This window comes from Lytechinus pictus, chromosome 11 (genome assembly GCF_037042905.1).
Source record: "Lytechinus pictus isolate F3 Inbred chromosome 11, Lp3.0, whole genome shotgun sequence".
Lineage (NCBI taxonomy): Eukaryota > Metazoa > Echinodermata > Echinoidea > Temnopleuroida > Toxopneustidae > Lytechinus > Lytechinus pictus.
In genome coordinates this window covers 13,097,024-13,112,052 of record NC_087255.1, presented here as the reverse complement: position 1 = coordinate 13,112,052, position 15,029 = coordinate 13,097,024, and the positions used below count along the sequence as shown (strand labels likewise).

The 15,029-nt window shown below is 37.6% G+C and overlaps 1 protein-coding gene across 1 annotated transcript; it reads left to right on the top strand.

The window, feature by feature from the left end:
- The first annotated feature begins 7,876 nt into the window (after window positions 1–7,876).
- On the top strand, window positions 7,877–13,663 carry LOC129270840 (deoxyhypusine hydroxylase-like). Its single transcript, XM_054908180.2, has 4 exons — window positions 7,877–8,302; window positions 9,820–9,896; window positions 10,739–10,991; window positions 11,868–13,663. The coding sequence occupies exons 1-4, from the start codon at window positions 8,023–8,025 to the stop codon at window positions 12,206–12,208; spliced, it is 951 nt and encodes a 316-aa protein (XP_054764155.2). The 5' UTR covers window positions 7,877–8,022; the 3' UTR covers window positions 12,209–13,663.
- Window positions 13,664–15,029: the final 1,366 nt, after the last annotated feature.

Genomic DNA, 15,029 nt, shown 5'->3' with positions numbered 1-15,029 from the left:
ATTGAAATACCTTGAAACCTTGAGTGAAACGGCCAAGCCGATTAATGCATTACTTGCCAAATTCATATAAAATTCTATTAATTTTCTGAAGTGCGGGTACAGTGTTCTACATGTACTGTAGCTCTTTGCCAAGTGTATTTCTGGCAAACAATGATTTGAGGTCATTGTGGCTTCATAATTATAAATCTTTCGGGGGTACATGTAAAGAAGATCTACATGTACATGTACATGTAGCCAATTACCCTTCATGTACATGTACATGAACATGTATGTTTGTAGGCATGTACATTATTTGAAATACTTAAAGTAGCCCTGATAAACTCAGTTTATGAGATCGGGGTGCCGTTTCATAGAGCTGTTCGTATGTTAAGAGTGACTTGAAGAACGACTGGGGATCCTTTCTTGTGGTAAAATGGCATAATAAATTGGCAATGGTTTAGCGCGTAAGAAAGGATTACCAGTCATTCTTACAGTCGCTCTTAACTTAACAGCTTTATGAAACGGCCCCCAGTTGAAAGACTTCGGTTGGTATTTAGCCAAGCTCCTCTAGCTATATAGCCCAGTGAGAAAGGGGCTAAGCTACATGTGCATGTACAGTGTATTGACTTTTATCTGATGTACATGTTTGAATTGAATTTCACTAGATTTTCTCTTTCTGAGGCTGTTTTCAATGCATTAAATTGTTAAATTTTCATTGTATTTTTATATGCATTCTTTCATAATACACATGTACCACATTAAATATATTTTCATTTGTTGCTGACATAACGCATCATAGCTGGGCTCTTGAAACCTTGTATCTCAAAATGCAAACATGCATGTACATGTAACACATACATGTAGCTCAGAAAATGGTCATGACACAAGTGACAACCTTCTATTTCCTCGAAATAGTTTTCTACATGAATTACATGTGAGAGAATTCAGACAAATAAGGATTGCCACAATTGTTATATTCCTAAAATACAGTTTTTTTATACGAGCTGCCCTCAGAATCTTTACATTTTGAGATACTTGTACTACAGCCCTGGGACAATGTAACTGAGTGATAGACTAATCATTGTTTTTCTGTTTATTTTTTCCTCCACCCCCCCCCCCCCCATCTTCCAGGTGTGTGATATGTATGCTTGATTTCCAATTAAACGATCCCATCCGTCTCCTGCCGTGCATGCACATCTACCACACGAAATGTATAGACGACTGGTTGATGCGCTCTTTCACGTGTCCGTCGTGCATGGAACCCGTAGAGGCCGCTCTTTTGTCCACCTACGACGACGGACATTAGGAGGTTACAAGAGACTCCATGAGATTATATTTTTTTCTAGTTATCTGAGATGTACGAGAGGAAGCAGTATATAATGTGTGCAAGTGAGAGAGGTTTCTACGACGTAAACATCGAAAAAGTATTTTCATGTTACATTTGCTATGGCTCGCCAAGCAAATAATAAAGGGGAAGTTGTGTTCAAGTTGGAATGCCCCTGCTTAAAGTTGTTTGATTTGCATATATGCATTGGATTTTGTTTAAGACAGTCGCAGTCAGGGGAGGCTTTACCCAAGTCCTACACATATTTCTCTGATTTTTTCTCTTATGTTTTATAGTATCTATTCTACACAAGGAAACAATGGGAATAAACTGTCATTTCTGGGATTATACTTTACCACCAAGATGATAAACATTTGTGGCAGAATGCCACATATTCAAAGCGTTATGTCATCTGCAACTTTACAAAGAACGACAAGAACATTGATAATAATTTATCTTATTGATAAAAGTTGTCATGGTAACTTGGTAAGCGTGATAGTCAAGTTCGCTTTCATACAGAAAGAAGATGATTTTCAAGCTGATGAATGTCCTAAAAAATATGTTTCAGGACTTTTTTTTTTTTAATTCCCTTGTCATTTTTTCTGTGCATGTACATGAATGGCTGTAGGACAGATTTCCAGGCATGAACTACAGTATAGAAATAGAATTGCATTCCAATTGTCATATAACCATTAGTAATCCATTTACTACAGAAGTGTACTGATGTATAAGCTATATACAAGGAAGCGACCCAGTGAATTTTAGGGGGGTATGACCAAAAAGTAAGTTAGGTTTTTTTCTTGTTCTTTTTCCAAGTATTAACAGTGTACATGGTCAAATCATCTTTTTTCTAATCTTCTTTAATTTTTTTGTTCTCTATTTTTTTTCCTTGATTTTTTTAATCACTTTAAATCGGGGGGGGGGGGGGGGACCCCTTTTCCCCTGTACAGCACCACCCATGTCCACATACATGTACATGGAGGCTATGTTGAATTGAAGTTAGAAATTCACATGCTTTCACTGTACAATACATCATTCTTCATATTCTGACATTTATACATTATTTTTTTTAATTGTACGTAAGATTGATTTCACTTTGAAACCTACACATATCAAACATATAGAGTACAGTATTTGCATGTTTATTTGATGAAAAGTTGTTTCAAAATGTTAATTTTGTAATAAGCAGTGAACTACTCTCGAATTGCAACATGCAACTCCTTTCAAGAAATCAACATTTCGACTTGAATAGTTACATTTGGCATGAGTGATTATAGTTTTCAACAGATCTATGTAAAATGCTTATTGAATTGGGCAAACCTTGTAAGCCGTTTCAGTTTCTTCTATGGTCTATTTTCATGTTTCTTTGTCATTTATATTTGCCAAACTTCATGATTATTTATGATTTACGAGGCACTTCCTTGTTCTACTGTATCATAGTGGTAGTGTTACGTGAAACTAGTCAACTTGAAGAATGGAAACCAGATCTGGGCGCATGTACATGTCATTGAAGGAATGCATTAATGAATCATGATATCATTTATAAACGAAAAGCATTATCGCTTCTTTCCTCTATGACAAAAACATCATTTGGCCTGTTCTCATTTCTTGAAGATAATATTGTTTACACCATATTGTTTTGGAATGAATTTATTAAAGGAAATGGTGTGAAGTACATTTAACTTATATTGTTCACCCTGGCAGTTCACCACCTGCATCTTGTTTAGGTCAGTAAATAAGCTGAATATTATTGTTTGAGATCTACACATATGCGCATCCTATGTCATTCATGTACATATACATGTATCTCTAGGACATGAAAATCCCTGTATGTGTCGCTATGCACAAAAGATCATTCGCACTTGTTGAAAGTCCCTGGATCTTGAGAAGTGCCCACTTAGGAGTGCTGACTTAAGAAAGAAAATAATAATAATCAAGAGCTTATCGTCCAGGGTTGGTTAACAAATACACAAACTTCAATTGTCAGCCTGCTTGAAATATTGATTTCAGTTTTAAATTACACTTCCTCCAAGATCAAATGTTAAGCAAACATACACTGTACTGCGTGTGTGAGTGATTGAGTTTTACAGACGTGTATCAGTTATATATTATTATTTACGCCTGGGACTGACCTTTAATGTCACCCATCCAAAAGATGTGATCGGGGCTCAGACCTGGAACCTTTGCATCGATTCGTGACTTCCCCCATAATGTATAGTTTGGATTACAGTTGCATGCCACAATGTCCTGGCGCAAACATTCATGTACGTACATTGTATACAACAAGTTAAAACAATTAAAGTTAGACAAAGTAAGACAAGTCAAAACAATAAGTTAAGTTATAAGGACCTATTCTTGGGTAATTCAAGTCTAAACATCCTGTTCACAACAAAGATGTTTGTGTTTGTCATTCAATGTGATACCGTGTGTTTTAATAGGCTGCCCTGGAATCTTGTAGTTTATTGACTTCCTGCTTGCAGAAGTCGGGGGTATTGCATACAAATATACCAGGGTTTGAGAGAGTGAAGCAGGAATTATTTATCCAAGGTTGTACTGGCAATTGCTATTAGTAAAAAAAAAAAAAAAACAGTGATATTGCCAGTCTAACCGAGGATGAACACCTACCTCTATACTTTCGATGGATGGCTGCTGAGCAAGTGATTTTGAATCTCACGCCTTGCCTGCTTATCAGACCATACTGCGCATGCTCGTAACTTCAGGAACTTATCCCGAAAGGTATGTTTCAGGGCGGTGTGAATGCAAGAATAATTAATGGGTATTTTTCAGCCTAAAACAGTTCTCGGAATTTAACGGGGATTCTTATGATCAAGGCGGTTTGAAACCACCTATTGTGACACTTTGCTTTGGGGGGGAATGATCTGTGATCTAAAGGCGATCAGTTGTCAACTTATCTCTTAACAACACCAAAAAGTCATTTGAAAAAAAAGCGAACAGCTGTGTTATAGAAAGTGGCCTTAAGGTATTATATTTTGTTCTTTTTCAAAACAGTAATGTTTTTAAGTTTTGATTAAGATTTGGCATCCTGTATTCTTGTATTTATGATACAATTTAGATATGATATGTCAAGCGCATATAGCATGTATATATTGAATGTTATGATACTTTTCATGATGAAAAGTAACCACTGGTAATGCCCAAATATTTGCATTATTGTAAGGATGGTAATCATTACAAGTTTCACCCCCCCTTCCCTCCCTCTATACCCCACCCTTTCCGGTTATGCATGGTATTATTAACATGCAATACTAAATTGTTATTTACATTGTGCTTGTCTTTCTTGATGTTCTCCTTTTTTTTTCTTTTCTTTTTTTGTCAAGTGATAATGTAAATTGGTTAAACATGAGTATTTTGTAATGATTGAAAATTCTTAACATGTGTTTAACTTTCTTAGATCATTTCCTACAGTAATTTTCCATGAACATGTAGCCCCCATACCATCACCCAAATTTACTCATATATAAATATTATATGCTTTTTAGATCTGTAACATTAAGCTATACAGGCCTGTAATTCAGTTATTCTTTTGTTTTGATAAGATTTTAACCCCATATTTGTAGCTGTGTGATCTCAACACCAAAGAGATATGTGTGAAAACATATTAGTATTTTATTTACTGTTGAGTATATACATGTATACTGTTAGGAGATGATGGCTCGTTGCTGTCACTGATAGGTGTCTTCAAATAGAAGTAATGGCAGTGGTGTTTATTTATCACATTGGCTCAACACTGTTTGAAAACATTTCGTAAATTACAGCCATTTTGGTTGATAATGGTGGAGTATTCTTTTGACTTTTGTTAAATGGGTACATGTTGTACAGCCCTTCATCTACAAAGTTATCAACATGTTGATTGTATTAATTACTGAAGCAAAGTGAACACGTATCACTCTGCTTTCTTTATATGTTTTGTCGTCACTGATCACATGTGATATATAAAGTGAACTTGCAAAGACAACTTAAAGGGATGTTCCGGGCTAAAATATTTATATCTTAATACATAGAGTAGAATTCACTGAGCAAAATGCCGAAAATTTCATCAAAATCGGATAACAAATAATAAAGTTATTGAAGTTTAAAGTTTAGCAATATTTTGTGAAAACAGTCGTCATGAATATTCATTAGGTGGGCTGATGATGTCACGTCTCCACTTTCCGTTTCCTTATGTTATTACATAAAATCATATTTTTTTCATTATTTCATACTTGTGTGAATAATATGTCTCCCTTATAATGAAATAAGTTGCAGCAATAAATGTCTAATGCACTAAATCAGTTGACAATCCAATTTTTCTAGTTCTTGGAGGAAAAAATTTGAATAAACCTAATTTCATATAATAAAATACTAAAGAACAATTGGAGATGTGACATCATCAGCCCACCGAATGAATATTCATGACGACTGTTTTCACAAAATATTGCTTAACTTTAAACTTCAATAACTTTGTTATTTGTTATCCGATTTTGATGAAATTTTCGGCATTTTGCTCAGTGAATTCTACTCTATTTATTACGCTATACATACTTTCAGCCCAGACCATCCCTTTAAAGACTTTATCACACTCAGTGCAGTAGGATGAATAGCAGTATGACAATTATTAAAGCAGCATGTCTATTAAGGCCGCCATTTTAATAGAAAATTCACATTGTCAGCAAGAAACTCTGCTATCTTGAGGAATTAGAGAGATTGAGGGGAAAATAGCCCGGAAAATAGCCATTCTTGTATTATTACCTGTTAGGATAAAATATACAGGCATAATTCACTTGATGTTGATGCACAGCAAAACAACTGCAACTGCTTCGTTTTAAAACAAAAATTTGCTAATTTCAAAAGAGCTGTATTTTACCTTGCAAAATTATGCACAAATGAACAATATTATGAAAAGACTTTGTTTTTTAAGCACTTATAATAGCTGAGTTTTAGAACATTGGGCTTAACGGATTCATCCAATCTTGCAAAAGTCTCTTTCGGTCTTTGGAGTAAAATGTTGCAGAATGTTTACCGGTGTTGTGGGATGCTGCTTTAATTGATTTCAAAAGCTTTGTAAATGCCACAAAGATCCGTCTCCTTTTTTTTCTTAAAGAGCTACAAAGAAAAGCAACGATTATTATAGTAAATATGATTTTGTTCATTGTTTCTCAGTAATTCAAGCACAGTTTCTTTGTATGTACATGTAAAAAAAGGGCAAAACTCTTGTGTCATACTTATTGAAAAATATTGTTATTTGTAATTTGAAACTTCTTGTTTTTACTATTGTTGTTAAAGGGCCACGTGCCAGAGATGTGTTATCAGATGGGAAGCTACTTTGACGAGTAGCTTGAATTGATTTTAGTGCAATAAAAGGTTATTATGTACAACACACTTGATTTTGAATGTAGTTCTTTTTTTTATCTCCATTGTCAAATATACATAGATGATTTTTGAAGGCACTGGCGGATCGGGGGGGGGGGGCACAGCCGGCCCGTGCCCGCCCTTTTGAGAAGCAAAATTATTATAATTTTTTTGGAAACGAGGCCCTGGGAACGATTTTTTAACTTAGGGTGCTGGTTTAAATTTTACAACCCCCCCCCCCAAAAAAAAAGGGGGTTGCTCTAAAATGAAGGTCATTTGGCAGTGTTTGGGTAACAATAAATTCAAAAAGGTTTTCACTCCAAACGGACTAAGCTAGATAGAGTTGAGAAGCTTGATTAGCCAAAGAGATGAGAGGCTTGAGTAGTTGAGAGAAAGCTGGCTTGAGTTTGAGAGATGAGATGAGACTGGCTTGAGTCGGCGAGTAGAGCAGGGGAGAAGACTCGTCGTTTCGGGCAGGATGATGAGGATGGTAATGATGATGACAGTGGTGGTGGTGGTGATGATGACTGATTAGGAGGATGGTGATGATCATGATCATGATGATGAAGTTGATGATGGTGATTATGATGATGCATTATGATGATGATTATCATGTTGAAGTTGATGGTGATGATGATGATAACTATGATGATGATTGTGATGATGATGATGATGATGACGGGAGTAATGATGATGAGGATGGTGATGATGATGAAGTTGATGAAGTTGATGGTGATGATGATTATGATGACGATGGGAGTGATGATGATGATGATTGTTATTATTGTTGTGTTGTTGTTGTTAAATGCTGTTGTTTGTTGTTGTTGTTATTATTACTATTATCGATCATCATTTTAATCATCACGCGATAGCTCAGTCGGTAGAGCGGGGGTTTCGGATTCCGGTGACCCGGGTTCGATTCCCAAGTGGTGCGCTAGTGCCCTTTGGTAAGGCATTTATCCTCATTACCAGGTCCCTCGGAGAGGACCTTAAGCCGTTGGTCCACTGGTTGCTTGCTCACAGGCATTCGTGCTTTCTTAGCAGTCAGGTAAAACAACCTCGGTATAACATCACTGTCATTACTATCACAATTCATAACTTTTAATCTATAATACCTGAAGTAGTAAAGTATTATCATCGGCAACGCGTAATTGAGAATCTGGTACTGGTTTTAAAAATTGTCGCTAATTTCAGGTATTGTGCAATTACGCAATGTATGCACGTACGTACGTACACGAGTTAATTCCTCGGCGAAGACAATTCCGTCTCTGAAATCGCTCTGAAAAATCACCGTATTTCTTGCCTGTAAACGTGAAACAGTATTATAAATCGGTTATTTTGAGCTTGATTGAAGTACTCAAACCTTAAATATGGAGAATGATGCTGAATCTGTGAGGAAAATAGGAAATATTCTAAATGATCAAAACCAGCAGCTCGCCGAACGATTCCGTGCTCTTTTCACATTGCGTAACATTGGTGGAGGAGAGACTGCGATCGAATGCATCGGGAAATCTTTTTCTGATCCGTCTTCATTATTGAAGCACGAAAGTGCATATTGTCTTGGACAGATGCAGGATCCAAGAGCGATTCCTTTGCTTACAAGTGTGTTAGAAGATGATACGCAAGAGACAATTGTCAGACATGAAGCCGGTAAGTGTGGCGACGAGTCGATTTTGCATTTTCATGATTTTGGAAAGAGGAAAATCAAACAATAAAACAGGCTGTCTCTGTCAGTCTGTGACTGTCATGACTGTGTCTCATTAATAATAATAATAACTGTCTGAAGTGTAATAGCGATTAATCGTACATGTAGATCTACGGCTGATTTGTATGAGTGATCGTATCATCGTAGACGTAGATTACATGGTAAAAGTTACTAGTTAATCAATGTAATCACTAATCAATCATTGAATCAAAGAAAACGTGTCGATAATTGTTGACATGTCATGATTGTTCAGCTTTTTCAGGCCCTAGGCCTTGGTCACTTTCATTTCAAGTGACACTAGTCATGCTAGTCATGCTAGTTACATCGTCAAATAATACAATGTCATCATACTATATTTTCATTATCAATCATGCCATAATCTAGGTGGATGCTGTTGTCCTGTGCTGGCTGTGAATTTTTGAGTCTGATGCTGTTAAGCATGTATGTGAAACCTTGTTAAATGAGCATGATCATGATCATGTTTAGACAATAAACCGGAGCTGAGCAGCTTCACAGTGCACTCCTGTCCTTTAGTTCAGACTACTAGTAGTTGTAACGCCGGGCGTTGTGGCGTGCGCCTGTAATCCAAGCTGTGGGGAAGTTACAAATTGATGCAGAGGTTCGAGCCCTGGTCACGTCTTTCGGATGGTGACGTTAAAGGCCGGTCCCAGACGTAAATAATCATATCTGGTTGATACACGTCTGACAAAAACTCAAATACACACACACACATACACACGCTAACTGCCACCGAAATGTAGTTGATAAAAAGAAAAAAAACAAATCAAAAAGAGGGAATAGATGGTGGTTGCTTTGACATTCATCACCACTTCAGTCTCACTGCATCAATCGCATTGCTTACTTTACTTGCAGCTTGTTGCTGTAAATCATGTTAGCATAATAACAGAAGCATGCTAGGCAACAGAAATTCATCATAAGAAACTTCAGGTATTCCAAGCTTTCACTTGATACAGAAAGATTAGGCCATGTAGCTGATTTGTCTGTTGAGAAGTGTATTTTGTACTTTTGAGGTGGCCAGTACAAGAGCTCCCCCCCCCCCCCCATTACTACATTGCTTACAAACTTGCTGAACACACCTGGCCCGTCTTACAAAGAGTTGCGATCCAATCAATCGCAACTATGGAAAGCCAGCAAAGTCAACATATAAAATGCATGTTTGTTCAAAAAAAATTCTCGATATGAATACCCATAAATTCATTGATTTCTTGACAAATTGGTGTGTTTTCCTTTGTTTACAAATGACATTTTGCCAATTTCCTGCAGAAAAAATTATGACACTAATGGATTTCCATAGAGTTACGATTGATTGGAACAGTCTTAACTCTCTGTATGACAGGGCCCTGCTGATCATTTGATAATAAATAGGAAGTGTATGTAACTAGAAAACATAACATTGAGCTTATCTTCATTCACGTTTCTTTTCCATACATTGCACTTCCAGGTGAAGCTCTTGGTGCAATAGGAATACCCAGTTCTATTGAGGTCTTGAAGAAGTATGAACACCACCCTGTACAGGAGGTAAGAACATACTGTAGTTGCCCTCTCTTACCATAATTTCCCTCCTTTTCTCCTTGCATCTAGGGTATACCCCCCCCTTCTTTGATCTTCATTTCTTTCTAACTCTTGACTTACACGAAATTACAAATTCAATGGGAATTCATTCCAATGAAGCAATTTTATGAAGCTATAAGTCAGTTATTTTAACTGACTGCTGTTTATTCAATATACATACATATAGGCCTACATGTATTATTGTATGGCAACCCTTGCATCTTGGATGACATATTCAAAGAGGAAATGCTCCATAAAATGCACCCCCAAAAAGAAAAAAAAATGAAAAATAGTGAATTGGACTTTCATGCAAGCAGCACAATTTCATGCACCAGGATTTTTTTGTTGTATTAAACTTGCATTTTAAAGTATATCTATTGAGCATGTCAGCATATTAGGGCGCATGTCCTTAATAATAATAATATAGGATTTTCATAGCGCAAGTATCCACCTTGCGAGGTGCTCAAGGCGCTCCTATATTACCCCGGTTAAGGTAGTTTACTGAATCTGGTGCGCACAGCTGTTTGAGGAATTTCTTCCTGCTGGTACCCATTTACCTCACCTGGGTCGAGTGCAGCACAGTGTGGATAAATTTCTTGTTGAAGGAAAACACGCCATGGTTAGGATTCGAACTCACGACCCTCTGTTTGAAATGCGAGAGTCAGAACCACTAGACCACAACGCACCCACACGCATTCTAGTTTACAAACATGTGCACTACAAAGGTGAACCTGATATGAAAATTATAAGAATGATTAATGAAGTTGAAAGTTTATCTGTTTACTTTGTTTGACATTTTGTTCCGCTAGATATCAGAGACCTGTCAGCTTGCCCTCCAGCGCATCGAGTGGCAGACGAGTCAGCGAAAGGCAGAAGAGGAATCGCGGCTCAAACCCAACCCTTTCAACTCTGTAGACCCCGCACCTCCCGCAGTAGAGACCAGTGTAGCTGACCTGAAAGAGACCCTCCTGGACCACGGTCAAGCTCTGTTTGCAAGATATCGAGCCATGTTTGCCTTGAGGAATCTCAATACAGAAGAGTCGGTTCTTGCTCTTGCTGAAGGTATTGTGTTGTCTTCGTCATTCTCAGTCCAAGTTGCTCCCATTCTTTTTTTTCCTTTCCATCGTTTTTTCTGCAATCTTATTTCTTTTTAACATCTTCAGCATAAAAGAAGAATGTTGAACCTGTAAGTAAGTCTTACATAATGATATTTATAATATGCAAGATTTATATAGCACTGAATGCAGTGTTTCTAATTCTAAGCACTGCATACTATTACCCCAGCTTTAGCACGGCTACTCTGATCGGACGCTCCAGCATTCAAGGAATTCTTTCCCACCAGGTACCCATTTACTACACCTGGGTCGAGAGTGGTATTAAATGTAGATAAAAGGATGCAAATGCCATGGTGGGATTTGAACCTCTGACCTTGTGGTTGAATGTCCGGAGGCTTATCCACTGAGCCATGACACCTCTACCTCTTTTTCAATTGCCGATTGGTGTTGCTTCAATGAAACTGCCGGGGTGACAAAGTCTGATACACGTATCTGTAAAAAGAAATGAAGATCACTTGCTGCCAAAATACAGTATTAGTATCCTATTAATATGTTTTATTGGTAGTCTAAATGTATGCACCTGTAAGCATTCACTTACGCATTACGCAGGTGCTACAGTTTTTAAGATATTGTGCTGTCATTTAGACATGAAAGAGAGAGACACTATTCAACACGGCTACACCTTGAAAAGAGCATCTTTTACCTCGTTTGAATCCTTGTTCCATCACACTCGTGCCTGTTCGCTACTAGTATTTGTATATAGTTACATCATGGATACATGTATGTTACAGAAACATTTTCTTACATGTTGCTATAAAATTGTCAATTAGAACCATTCTTCTAACCTTGTTTATTTCATTTTCATTGAAAAATTTCATTTCAGGACTCAAGTGCGAGGACAGCGCCCTCTTCCGTCATGAGATTGCGTATGTTCTAGGACAGATGCAGCACGAGGCCAGCATCCCCCAGCTACAGGAACAGCTAGCCAAGGTGTCTGAAGACCCCATGGTCAGGCACGAGTGTGCGGAAGCACTTGGCTCCATTGCCGCGGAGAAGTGCTTGGAGACACTCCAGGGTTACGTGAAGGACGAAGCGAGGGTGGTCAGAGAGAGCTGCATCATCGCCCTGGACATGTGCGATCATGAGAACAGTAACGATTTCCAGTACGCCAACGCTCTCGGGAAGTTGAAGGGTGACGTCCAGGAAGAGCAGGTGGAGTCATGATGACAAGAGAAATTAAAAAAAAACTTGAGAACAGTTTCTTGTTATTTTCCTGCTTATCCTCCAGCATCTGATGAAGTGATCCTACAACATAGAGACATTTGTCGCTCAGACATTCTCGTGATATATTAAAGAAAAGAAAATCATCATTCACTTCAGACTAGAGGAACAACTGGGATTCCATTTCTCCTATTTCAGTTCATGCTTATTAATACTACCAGTAACTTTGCCAAAGTTGACTCATTTGAGACCACAGAAATCTGTTTGACTTATGGGATTCAACTTAAAACAGGTATATCTGGGGGGTGTTTCATAAAAATTTAAGTATGACTGTAGAGTCGCACTTAAATGCCGACTTGCGTACGGTATGAAAGGCTTGACCGCATTGGTCAGATTGTGTCATGAGGACGCGCACTACTGTGTATCTATCAATAAGATCGCGCATTGCATATCATATACATATCGGCATTTAAGAGCGACATAAGTCATACTTAAATCTTTGTGAAACACCCCCTGTTCTAATAAAATTGCTCTGACTTGAGCACATTTGACTTATAGGTCCATCTATGCATTTTCACCTGTTTCAAGTCAAATAGCAATTTACAAGTAAAGTGTAACAAGGGCTTTTATAGACTTTGGGGGTCAAAATTGACATGTACCTTTGACCGTGGTCATTTTTTTAGGCAGCTTATTGCATGTAAATTATATTTTTATTTATAAATTCTTGTGGGAGTACTGTATGGACAAGTAACTTCACAAACTAGTTAATTATTTAAATGTACAATGTATGCTCTCAAAGACCAGTGATCTAAGCACCTAAACGAAAGTCAGAGACTTGTCTTCGACACGGAAATCTCGCAAGCATCTGTCCTTCCTTGCATTCATAATAGACAAAAGAATCAGGAATATGGGGAAGGCACTCTGAAAGATGCATAAGCCTTTGAATCTCAGTTTCATGGCCTTGTGCATCCCTCACAGAACTCCCGGCATCCCCCATTATCTTGTCTATTATAGTATTAAATAGGACCTTATTAGCAATGGCAAGGCACTATGGATTCCTCTCTGAAAGACACTGCCCCCAAATTTGATAAGGTACCTTCGTTTACTACAATTGTTAATTTCCATTATATAATTTTTTTTTAATCGGCAATGGAGGGTAATTAATGAACCATTGGTGGTTACAAGAATTCTGTAGTTGGTAGCACTCATGCAGATAAGGTTGATTGAATTGCTCTTAGGCAGTGTTGGCATGGTCTTGAATATCATCATGTATGAGCGAAATCATGTGTCATACCTCAAGAGGCTTTTTAATAAAGGTGCAGCAAGCAATTAGTTCCATAATTACAGTAAATTAGATGAATTGTAACAAAGATTCTGTGTAAAACAAAGTAATTAAGAACCTAACCACAACATGATTTCTATCAAATGTATGAATAAATCATTCTTATTCCAACTGAACGTGCATCTAGATTCTTGTAGAAAAAAACAACAGACCTGAAAATTAATCTCATGGGTTAAACCTGTAAACCATAGACGAATTAGAAGTCCCACGTAATAAGTTGAGGAAAGAAGATATAAAAGAGGTGAAGATTGTGAGGGTTAAAGGGGAGATAAGGGACTGATGGAGAGAGAATTAAAGAAGGATGGAGAGAGAGATGTGAGAAATAGACTTCATATACAGAGTGGGAGGGGCTGGTAGAGAGAGAGAAGGTGAGAACCGTGATGAATGGGGAGAGAAGATGAGAACCAGAATGACTGGAAAGAGAAGTTGGGAACCGGAATTTCACTATCAATTGCAATCTTTATTTCCAGTTCCAAACATTACATTATACATAATATAAAACAGCAACAGTCGGAATGAATGGAGAGAGAAGGTGAGAAATAGATTGAGATGAAATTATCGAAGGATCGAGGAACAGGCGTGAGCAAGGGATTTGATAGAGAGAGAGAGGGCGGGAGAAAGGGATTGATAGCTATCGAAGAAAGTTGAGAGAAGGGGGTGAGAAATGGACTGATAGAGAGAAGGTGATAAGCGATGCTCGAGTGCTATCATGGGATCATACGCATCGGGCTACAGGGGGCGCTATTTCAGTATCACTGCAAATACCAATCAACTGCCACAATGACAATCATTTCCTCAAAGACTTTTGTTAATGTATCAAATTTAATAGTTTTAATGGTTGGTAGTCGAAGACCTCCATATTGAATGTTTTATTATGAAATTATTTTGTGAAAGCAGTGAATCATATATGCGAATGGGTGGGCGGTTTTCGGAACCAATTAACTTAAAACACTGGTGTTATTTTGTGCATCATCATATGATTTTTATGATATTTTTTTATTGCAGAGTGAAGTACTTTGAATAAAATATATAAAACGGGAGAGGATGGTAAAAATACTTTTTTGTTATGACAGACATGCCTAAAGTTTACTAAACTCTCTAGAAAGAGAATTATAGTCAACCTCATTCCGAAAAAAATGTGTTTGATTACATACCAATATAGACACTGCTCATAAGGATGGACCAAAATAATCATTTTGTTAGCGACTATTCAAGTCTATCCGACTTTGAAAAAAAAACCAATATCAACCCTACTTCTGGTAGATTCTAACCAATTAATTGTTCGATTTCGACATTTTTTTTTTTTGGGGGGGGGGGAGGTTCGGTCGGAGATAGTGGAACCGGCGCGCCGGTACGCCACTATGTCCGCGGCGTCGGGGGGTGGGGCTTGGATATTTCCACAATTAAAAGCACCATCTGCCACATGAAAAAATGATACAAATCGAAACTTATCATGTCTATATCGCGAGACTAAATGCGATA

Coding starts and splice junctions, on each gene's coding strand:
- LOC129270840 (XM_054908180.2), top strand. CDS start 8,023: ATGGAGAATGATGCTGAATCTGTGAGGAAAATAGGAAATATTCTAAAT. Junction 8,303..9,819: donor AATTGTCAGACATGAAGCCG/GTAAGTGTGGCG, acceptor TTGCACTTCCAG/GTGAAGCTCTTGGTGCAATA. Junction 9,897..10,738: donor AACACCACCCTGTACAGGAG/GTAAGAACATAC, acceptor TTGTTCCGCTAG/ATATCAGAGACCTGTCAGCT.